Here is an 11,248-nt window from a genome sequence, read left to right as displayed (position 1 = left end):
AGGCACAGCCAAGATACTGCGCAGAACCCTCAAGCTCCCAGGCCTCTGGTAGAGGACCCGAGCTCAGAGGATGAAACAAAGACCACCCGCTGAGGGTGAGAAGGGAATTTTTATATATATATATATATATATATATATATATATATAGCTAGCGATGTGTGCATGCTAGCGGTGTGTGTATTGTAGCATGTTCTGCAGTTAGATTTATAACATGTTCTATAGCACATGGTTCATGACAGTTTACAACAGGAGGTAGAGAAGGCTGCAAAAGAAAAGGGAGGGGAAAGGTAACCTCTGGAGAGGGGGGTGTTGTGGATCTGTACCACATGGCTGAGGCCGACAACAGCTAGGAATAAAATAACCGTTCAACTTCCACGAGAGTCGCGCTTTGTGTGAGTTACCACGCATAACAAGGGAAAGCGTTACAGTATGTTTATGGGGGGGGGGGGGGGGTTGACTTTCCGCCATCTCTCTGTTGAGGGGTGTGTGTGTTTGTGTGCTGGTGTAGATTCTCAGTCATCCAGGCCATGGAAAATCCAAAAAAAGGTTAAAAAAAACCAAAAACAACTGGACTTCTATTCTGTAGTTGAAGATGTTTCGCTTCTCATCCCACCACCACCTTGTCATGTGCAGAGGAGCAGCACCGTTTTCTTGCCTCCACCCACTCCACCGACACAAGGTGAATGTTGGTCGACAGAACAGCAGCAAACCTCTTCTGAGAGCATCATGTACACAACTAACAGACGAAGAGGTAGAAATGACTTGGGCTCCATTCCCTGCTCTCGTGAGTAATACATCATGTAGTTATACGATTTTGATTGTTTCCCTTTGTATGTTCATCTTTTTGGTATGTGCCTTAAACGGTATGAAAGGGGCGGTTAGTATCATATTGACTCGTTTTCCCTTGTTAAAAACATCCCTGGAGTGTTGCTTTGACACTCTCAGGCATGTTTGAGAAGTCCTTGAGTATCTCATGGCAACCATTCAGCTGTGCAAAACACCTGGATGAACCTAACACTGTGGTGCAGCACCAGAGTTTAGGTCTATGTCCCGAACCCGACTGGATATTCACACCGGGTCGAGCTGCAATTAGATGCTTGATGTTTGGCTAGGCCTTCTGTGGCCTGTTTTTAATATGCCTACAATATAAAAATTGATTTTTTTGATTTCTGCAAACACCTTGTGTCCTGACGTTTAAAAATGTCTTCACATATGTTAAAAAAAAAACCCAAAGAAACTTCATTGTGTTATTCCAGTTGGACTGAAGTTGATTTATTTATATTTCCATTCTTTCTAACAGCTGCAGAAGTCCATATAATAAGCTTGCTGGAACATTTAAAACACCAGCCAGAGCAACTGGCTGCCAAGGTCAATGATTTGACCAGCAGGCTGAGCCCATCTGCCCAGGAGATGGATGCAGCTGTCCCTGTCCAGTTTCCACTGTCATCAATGGCAGAAGTTGACAGCTTTGAAGACTGGCTCAAAGATCCTGCGCATTTCCAAGTGAAGCGGAGTTTGGTGAGTTCTTTTGTTTGTGCTTTTCATTGCAATTTCACTTTACTTAATGAGATACTAATCTACTGTTATTAGTGATCAGTTGTTGAGACTTCAAAATCCATAAAGTGTATGTTAGCAATTTCTTTGTTCCATTATAGATTAACTCCCTGGCAGCAATTGGGGGCCATGACGCAAAACGTGTGACTTGGAACATCCTGGCTCACATGTTCAGTGATGATGTTGGAAAAATGGTCAACTGGAAAGGTGTCGATGGGAAGAAATCTTCCAAAAAGTCACAGCTTTAAGACTTTCTAAATACAAAGTTCAAGTTTAAATTTGTGGCTTCTTCTTTCTATATATGAAGAGAAGCTGCAAATGCACCTGTGATCATAAACCTTAGTACCACCAAGATGACAGGGAAATACTGAAACAAAATCAGCTAATGATAAATAGTTCATATATACCCTAATAAAATACAATAATTTAATCATAATAACTGGTGCTATTAATATAGTATAGTCCTACAGCACTGTACTTGCTGTCTATCAAGCGTTTCATCTGTCAAGAACAGGGCTCTGCAACCTGCGGCTGTGAGATAATAAGGCTCTTTGAAGTTTTGACCAAAAATAACATGGAAATGAATAAAGTTAATATTCATAGACACAATAGAAAATGCGAGAAAATGCTTTTTGCAGTTTTGCTGTCCCGATTTATGCAATTTGTGAAAAATAAATGTCCAGGACAGAATGATACTAAGAACAGAGAGCAAAACATATTGGTCTGTTTGTGCTGTAGTTTGTTAGTCTCATAGCCACTTCATTTTTCTTTCTGAAATCCCCAAACATTTTAATGTATTTTAGGGAATTTGGAGAGGAGAAAAACAGAAAGTGCAGTTTTTCTTTTTTTTTTTTAACATGTCATTAAAGTAAGGCATTCTACATAAATATATTAAATCATTCTGATAGCAAATAGAATTCTAAGTAAAGGCTTACCTCCAATAAAGAATAGAATAAAAGATAAAATAAAGCTCATGCTTAGATATGTCTGGTTTTGTGATTTTATTTAGATTATCCTGTATTTCATTTAGATTATACATGATAGATGTTTTTTTTTCTGTGTTTGATTATTCTGTTGTTGGATCGCCTTGTTACTGAAAAGTGCTATATAAATAAATCTGACTTCACTTCACTTAACTATAAAGCTCTAACAAGGGTCTGCTTACACGCCATTACACTCAACAGTCCTGACATTAGTTCAGAAATGTTCAGAAGGAAAACAGCATTTTGCTAATGTTAAGGCTAGTTAGTCTAATTGTAATTTAAGGCAAAAGTTAGAAAGGGTAGCATTCATCATAGATGTTTTGCACAATCTAAAAGGAAAAGTTAACGGTCCACTAATTAGAGTATTTACTCCCTGTTGGCTTTGTGTCTGTTTGACACGCTGTCAAGTTTGGTGGATGGTTTGGACCCAAGATGCAGACTGAGATAGAGAGCGCCAAAAGAAAAACTAATTTATTTAAAATAAGAAGAAACAAACAAAACGCTCATGTGGCAGCAACAAAAAACAAATAACAAAAACTTACAAAATCCTGAGATGCAAAACACGATGGTGAGAAACAAGGAAAAAGGAACGGCACATGAAAATGACAATGGATGGAGATGAACAGGTTGTAAAGACTGAAGGTAACAAGTAAATGGAAACAGGTGACTGATTACTAACAAGGGACAGGTGTAGGTGGTGAGGCAGGTTGACAGAACTACTGAGGGAGAGTGAGTGATAACACAAGGAACACGGGGAGCAGAACAACAAAAGAAAACATTAAACACAAGTTTAGCTATTGGTATAATTGATAACAAGGGGAGTTTCATGTAACAGCAGCATTATGACTTGGTATGGTACACTTAAGGGGGTCTGAAATAATATCAGATTCTTACATGAATATGAGAAATAAAGTTTAAAATGTATGATTACAGATAATATGGAATATTGAAATTCACCATCCAATCTGTTGTTTTTCAATCGTTTTGGAGGGTCCAAATGCTAATTGGAATGGTCAAACCCTTTCTTTCCCTTGTAGTTCAAACAGCAGACTGATAGGTATAACTTAATGTAAGAATAATGACTGAATTAGAACTGTGGTAAAAATCTACTGATTTCATGATTTACCATGTGAACCTTTTACTTCTTAGTAAACCCTCTATTCTGTTTTATTCTGCCAACATCAGAAACAAGCCTTCAGATTATAAAGTTCCAGTTATGCCTCCTAAATCTTGGATATCGATTTCAATTAAACCACTTCAAACTGAAACATTAAAAGAAACAGGAAAAAAGACTAAGATCCAGAGCACTTACCATCCTCTGTGGGGACGTAGATGTTCATGTAGAGGCAGTCTTCACTCTGCTCCTGCATGTAGCTGACAACTGTATCCAAGTTGGCGGTGAACCACACCGGGAGCATATCATTGAGTAAAAACCGGTCCTCCAAGAACTGAGGACAAACTGGTGCAAAATGAGTAGCATTCCTGATGCCCGGCCAGGACATGGGTGGCTCTGGTGGTTGGAACCTTCGTTCCTCGATTGGAGCCAGTGCGTATGGAACACCCAGATACTGCTCAACTGGTCCCAGAATATCATTGGGTAATGCAACCTTAACACCTCGAAGTTTCCCATAATTGGTGGTAACTACTGGATGCTGCTGGGTTTGGATATTGTCTACATAGAACAACACCAACCCCATCCACAGCAGAATGCTGGTCTTCACCTTAAACATCCATGATGGGCCCACAGGAGGTGACATGCTCCTAACGTGCATAGCCTTGTTCTGGCAGGTAGTGCTTATGTTCCTTTGCAACACCCCTGCTTTGTGGTCCCCCTCAGGCTGTGAGTTGAGTGAAAGAGTCCCATTCAAACAAAGCTGCTTTTTCAGAGTTTTCCATCTTCAGAGTGTGCCTGGGATGCAGTAGCTCGGGTACAACCGTTCTGCCCAGGAAAACTGAAGTTATTTGAACACCAGCTTGATTTGATATCCTGAAAGTACAACAAAAAAAGAGATTAGAGTTTATCCACTATAGCATATCTAAGAACTCAGTAAATGAATTTTTGCTCACTGCCAATAGTGAACTATAGCCTGTTGAATATTGTTTTTCCTTGTGTCTGCCTGTGTTTGCGTGTCTCTCTGTAAAAAGAAATATCTCATGGACCACTGGATAGAGTTTGAAATTTGGAGAAATTATTAAATGTACATCTATGACTTGTTCACTTTTGGAGTCAGCCCAATTCAAGATGGCTCTCTCATCTACATGACCTTATTTAACACAAAAATGGTTATTAATCAGTTTTACAGATTTTGTGCTAAGTTTAGATGTGGTAGTAGATGAAAATGTTTCACAACACATACTCTATGATAGAGGCTGCAAAATGAAGTCTTATTTGGACCCAAATTAATTAATACATTTCATGTTTTTGTATCCGGGAGTTGGTGCAGTGGTTACATCACATGATATCAAAATCAGAGGATCAGGGTTCTAGCCACAGGCAAGAACCTTCGAGCAACCTCTGTTACATGATTAGCATTAATGCCATTTCTTTCTGTTTACATTTGTTAGCTTGGTTTTAGCTGACACGTTTCTGTTTAATATGCTCTTGTGCACTTGTCGTCGATGTGAAGAAGTACTTACAATAATCCACACAGCCTTCTGAACGGTGAACTTTACTTTTCTTTGTGCAGTTATCACAACATTTCTTCAATCTTGCACAGCATTCCACAAAAATAATGGTCAAAAAACTGTTTTGAGCCAAGCTAACTACGTTGCATTCACATTGCCTTCAAATCTGACACCCATCCTGCGTCACTGCCCCCTTCTATACACCTCAAGCACTCCACCAGATGGCACTTTTATACCAAAACATAATACAGAAAAATCTTACTGTTAAACAAATATCTAAATGTAAAAATGTATACAAAGGCATGCACAATATTAAACAATGTTACAAAATGACATTTTTGGCTCTTACAAAGAGACAGAGTCGAAGCCCTGTCAGATATCACCCAAAGTAGCATGGTTTGTGTCTGATATGAGGGAACCAGCACATTTTGATGAGAAATGAACTACTGGAACACAAACTTACTGGATGAGGGCAGAAAACTTAACATTGTTGGAAGGCTACTACAAGAGAACCTAAATGGGAAGGATATGGGAACTATGGAAACTTTGATACTCATCATCCAGATTGACTCAGAAACAACTTCTGACCCAGTGTTCCAACATTTGAGGAAGAAAGCTGTTATCATGCCTAGAGATTGACAAGGTGCAAAAAACATGCTATGGCAGGGTGGGAGCCAGGATGACAGGTCATCATCCCTAGTATCAGAGTATGAGTCCCAAACCCCATTGAAAAGCCTTGAGGAACTGAATATAAATCCTTATATTCAGTTCCTCAGGGCTTTTCAGAGGGGTTTGGTATAAGGGCAGCTGACCCTTATAGATTGTGACTAAGCTAGACACCTTTGACTTGCACCTCTTATGTGACAAATTACCCTCTGAAACTTGGAGATATGAATGCAGCACTGCTAAGTATCTCTATTGACACAATTACAGAGACCAATAAGCTGGTACACACTACCAATGAAGGTAACCACAACCAAGTACCAACACAGAATAAGGCAAGTCCTGAAGAGCCAGCTGGATGGTAAGAACAAAGTCCAAGCTACATTGTAGCCACAGCTGCCCTGGGGCGGGCAGACAGAAGTGAGGCTGCCATCAAATTGGCGCCACCGAGCCCTCTGACCATCACCAGTAGGCAAGGTGGGTTGAGTGTCTTTCCCAAGGACACAACGGCTGAGACTGACGGCAACCCTCCGATTGACCTTCAATTGTCAGGACTTTTTTGTGAATTGGTGCGTGAAGATGTGTGTGTGTGTAAAGGGGTGGGTGTGGGGGGAAAGAGTATGTGTAACAGAGACACAGAAAGACTCATTTTACAGTAACTCTTCTCTCTCATATTATACCTTATAGAGACCCCACATTCTCCGTAGACTCACAGATGTATGTTTCGTCATTACTTTTACCTCTAATACATTAAATTAATCACATATTTGTCATAGATAAACATTGGATTCATGGTGCCAAGTGGAACTGATTTAAAATCTCCAGTGACTTATATACTACAGACATGACACGCTGCTTTAAAGGCTCGGGCCGATGTAGGTTCTTACACCATCTACCTGATGATTAACTACGAGTTTGAAGATTTAAAAAAGTCAAAGTCAAAATCTCTTTGTCTCCCTTGGGAGTAATTAGTGTTAGATGGTTACACTGCACCAACACATAACATCACAAGGTTAATAAATACAGATATAAATTAATAAATTCATTAAAAACCAGATGCAACACATGATCCAACCACTGAATACTTTAATTAATCAGGAATTAGTTATTATATTCATAGTATGATTAGTTATCTATTCATATTATACTAAACAGCAGTAAGTTTAAAGTCTGTTGTTAACATTTAAAAACGGCTTCTTTTGCTTCTTCTGCTGAGTCTCCATCTTTCCTTCATGTTGATCAAATTCAATTTATTGCCTGAAGGACATATCATCAGTGGTCAGGGTGCACAGCTAGAAACATCTCGTGATTGTTGAGTCTTTACTTTCAGAGTGTTCACACTGGTGATCTGTCCACAGATTCTAACCACCTGTTAAATGAAAATAAGCAGATTTTAGATGGGATTATAGTCACTGTTGATTTCCTGATACCTTTTTAAGTTCTATCATCTGCATATTTAAAAATGGACTTATACAAAACTTTAAATACAATAAGAAAAAGAGAAAAAAAATGTAGTTTTCAAGAGTTTATAATACAATAATAAAGAGAGTTGAGTAACATCGGCTACAGGGTCACTTGAATGTGTCTTGTGTAAGAGAAGGGATCACATTAATTAATATTTGTATACTGAGTAGATCTGTAATATAATATACAATGACGTATGTCTCTTAATTTTCATCTAACACACATCAAGGTGTCCCATTTAATGACTGACCTGCAAGTGATTCCAGCTGAGCTCCTCAGAGATGAGATTCTTGTCCTTCAGTTATTCATAGCCTCGTTATTATGAAAAAAAAAAAAAAAAAACATCGATAAAATGCTATGCCGTCCAGACATTTTCTGCAACGATTTGTGCAAGAAAATGCATCGCAATAGCAAGGAATTATAATACGGCTGAACGGAGAAGTTGAAATGAATTACTTCCTTAAGATGGCAGCATTTTCGCTGCATCAAGTCACATGATGTCATGTCTATAGTATAAGTCATTGGGGAAACCCAGAGGTAGGAGCATCCGCGGTACTGCAACAAGCTGTCCTGAAAATGAGAACATTTAACAAGGACATACAAGAAGGTTCATACAACCTGTTGTATCCAGACTACTCAGAGGTAGTATGTGCCTGGATCAGAAAGACCATTCAAATTGGCTGACTTTAAAAAAGAACTACGAAGGCCATATTCCAGAATCACATTTTTTATTTGCCTTGAAACACATTTTAAAGGATGGGAATGGATGTCAAGTGTGAATATTTTAACTTATTTTACTTTACTAAAAGATGCATCCACAGTATTTACATGATCTGTTTGTTTTTACAGATGTGGATGATACCTCAGACGCTGAGCCTGAAATTGTCATCACATCAAGGAGAATGGCTGCGTTCAGTCAAGCTGACACAGTGGTACATTAATTTGTTTGATTATTTTCATTATATTTTCTGCATTTTCCTACAAAGTACCCCCAAAAACAAGCCTGAAGATGAACCTTTTTGCATCTACCCTTTTTTATGGAGTCAACTTTTCTAATGAGAGGACCTTTCTAATGATTCATCAACCAATAGGAACCAGTATGTGTTTACATTCTTATGACTATTGTGGGCCTGAACAAACAACAGTAATAAATATTGTAAGATTTTATTATTTTCATTGCATTTCAGAGATGCACTGGGACATTCAGCTACAAGTCAGTCAGGACAGGTAATGGGGTAGACTGTGGCAGCCTGTCTTTTCTTAGTGTTGTTGATTTGGTCATTATTGTTTGTTTTTAAGATATAAATATCTTTTGCTGAGGATAAGGATCCACCTGAAACAAATCCAGACAAGAGCTGCTACAGCTAAAAAAAAGTTATGGGAAAGAAATTTGTGTTTGTTATGTTTTAACATGAAAATTGCAATTTCCCAACAGTAAATACACAGATCTGTGTGGAGATTTTCCAATACTGTAAAATTATTTTAAATCATTTTTTTGTTTTTACAGGACAGAGATGCACATTACGTTACCTGACATTGTATCAAATCTGTCGCTTCGGTTCTTGGTCTACAATGCAAATCGTAAGCATAGGATTAGATATATGCTATACTAATGGGTCACTTTTTTTCTTCCTCTGGGTTTCAAAATGTGCATATTCTGCTTCTTCTTCTTGTTCATTGGAGACAAATAAAGATGCGTTACCACCACCAGTGGTAAGAAAGGTGGTCATAATGTGGCCCAGTAAAAAAAAAATTAAAACTTCCTTTCAAACGTACAACTTTGTGTCAAAAAAGAATATAATAGTACACATTTCTGTTTGTTTTCTTGCAGTCTCTTCCAAATCCACATAAAGACAATTACAACCTTATTTTTTGGAATGTGTATTCTGGCTGTGCTTGAACCATTATCTGTAGTCGATTTGTCGTGATTTGCTGTGTGGAGCAGCCAATCAGATCTCAGGGTCTGTGAATAAGCCATACAAGTCCCGCCCACTGAGTTTTAAGGCTAGAAATAAACAAACAGCGAAAAGATGAAATATATTATTAAATAAAAGGTTTTCTTTAAAAGAACATTTTAATATTTAAATTCACTATTTAAAAAGGGTAGATTTAATAATTTCAAGGGATATTTATTTATTAGCATATTTCATAATTTCATGATATATTAAAATTTTATTAATGTATTTATTTTATGATATATTTAATTATTTAATGATGTCTTTCATAATTTCATGATACATTTAATTAATTGATGGGAGATTTACACATATGTACTTCAAGTTATAATTATTTATCTAATGGTATATTTATTTATTTAATTTTGTCACTCCTAGCCCTCCATACAAATGCTGATTTACATAGAAAAAGCTATATGTGAATGCCATCCAGAAACACTGTCTCTCTGATGGTGTGGGGGTGTATTAGTGTCTCGGACAGGCAGCTAACACAACTGGAAAGGCACAATGAATGAAGAAAAGTATATACAAGTACTAGAACATGTTCCCATCCAGACAACATCTTTTTCGGGAAAGGCCTTACATATTTCAGCAAGACAATGCTAAACCACACGCTGCGTGTACTGCAACAACAGGGGTTTGTAGCTGAACAGTCCAGACCGTTTACTGACTGAAAACATTTGACAAATTATGAAAACCTCAGGGGAAAAACTAAATCAGTGCTTCTGCATTGCACCTCGGAGTTGCATCCATTTTTGTGTTTGCTAAGTTCACTTAGCTGTAGCAGCCATCTTGAATAGGGTTGACTCCAAAAAATTACTCAGTTCTAGTTGTACATCGAATGATTACTTTTAAACAGCTTCATTAAAATCCATTCTGAGATATTTTACTAATAGTACAGAGAAACACTCGGACACAAGCAAAAACATTTTCGCTCCACCTCTGCCTCCAACAAATTCTCAGGATAATTTTGTTTTTTTATAACATTTATCATTTTCAACTAACTTACTTTATTTAAAATAAAAGAAATATGTTGAGATCCATTTTAGAACTCTTTGAAAATGATTAGTTATTCTGGCTCTACTTTTGTCTTTGCATGCTTCTTTTAGCTTTATCCACTTTTCTTTTAGTTTTACCTTTTAGCTGTTGTTTTGCCAATTGTAGCTTTAGCATCTCTATTGATTTTAGCACGTGTTTTGCTTATTAAAGCTACAATTTTTGCTCATTTTAGCATCTGCTAATTTCCGCTTTAGCATTTGTTTTGTTTTGTTCTGCTGCTATTACCTTTAATAACTAAGTTTTAGCTTCTTAAGGATATTTCATCTCAGCCAATCAGCACTCATCATTCATTTACACTTAAAAAAAGCCGAAATTTCCCTTTAAAGAAGCTTCACGAGATCTGTAGCCGCGAGTTGGATTTCTCCTATACACATCCTCTGTGTTTCTGTTTTCACTTGTCAGAGCGGTTCGGTTCGGCTCTCCATCAGTCTGGACCTGCACACCACCATCTTGTGCCGGCTCGGTTCGAGCTGTCTCCCCACAAAACGCATCGTTTATCTTCATCACGAACCCCAGTTTTATTCCTGTCGCGTTCGGCAATTGTTGCTCCGGTACCGAGAGTTCGGCTTCGGTTCGGACGCGTCACGCGTCTGACGCGAGCGGGCTGTGCGTTAAGCGCGGATTGGAGCCGTTCGGTCAGAATCGGAACCAGAATCTAAGCCGTCATTTGTCAGACTTACCTCAGTCTGAATCCTCTTTAAATTTGTTATTCGGACCTCCACAGAGTTCTGCACACCACGGAACCAAAACCCAAATAAATCCACGTCAAGGCGATAGCTCTGCAAATCCAAAATGCGCATCTGAGTCCAAGGAGTCCTGGTGTGTGTGTGGTTCTAGTGTTTATGTGTGTGTGTGTGGAAGGTGAGAAGATGTTCAGCTGCAGACAAGCACGAGCTCTCATAGAGGCTTGGATTTCAGTGTGAGATTAGTGCTACAGAAACCAGG

The 11,248-nt window shown here is 38.3% G+C and overlaps 1 protein-coding gene across 1 annotated transcript in view; it reads right to left on the bottom strand.

The window, feature by feature from the left end:
- Positions 1-11,248, bottom strand: part of nlgn4xa (neuroligin 4 X-linked a) — a 71,419-nt gene extending 60,171 nt beyond the window's left edge. The window contains exons 1-2 of the mRNA XM_017426342.2: positions 10,984-11,248; positions 3,850-4,524 (exon numbers count right to left, since the gene is read on the bottom strand). Of these exons, the coding sequence (XP_017281831.1) occupies positions 3,850-4,309 (460 nt within the window). The 5' untranslated portion in view covers positions 4,310-4,524; positions 10,984-11,248. The remainder of the gene's footprint in view (positions 1-3,849; positions 4,525-10,983) is intronic.

This window comes from Kryptolebias marmoratus, linkage group LG1, assembly GCF_001649575.2.
Source record: "Kryptolebias marmoratus isolate JLee-2015 linkage group LG1, ASM164957v2, whole genome shotgun sequence".
Lineage (NCBI taxonomy): Eukaryota > Metazoa > Chordata > Actinopteri > Cyprinodontiformes > Rivulidae > Kryptolebias > Kryptolebias marmoratus.
The sequence above is the reverse complement of the archived record's forward strand: the minus strand, read 5'-3'. Positions and strand labels throughout refer to the sequence as shown.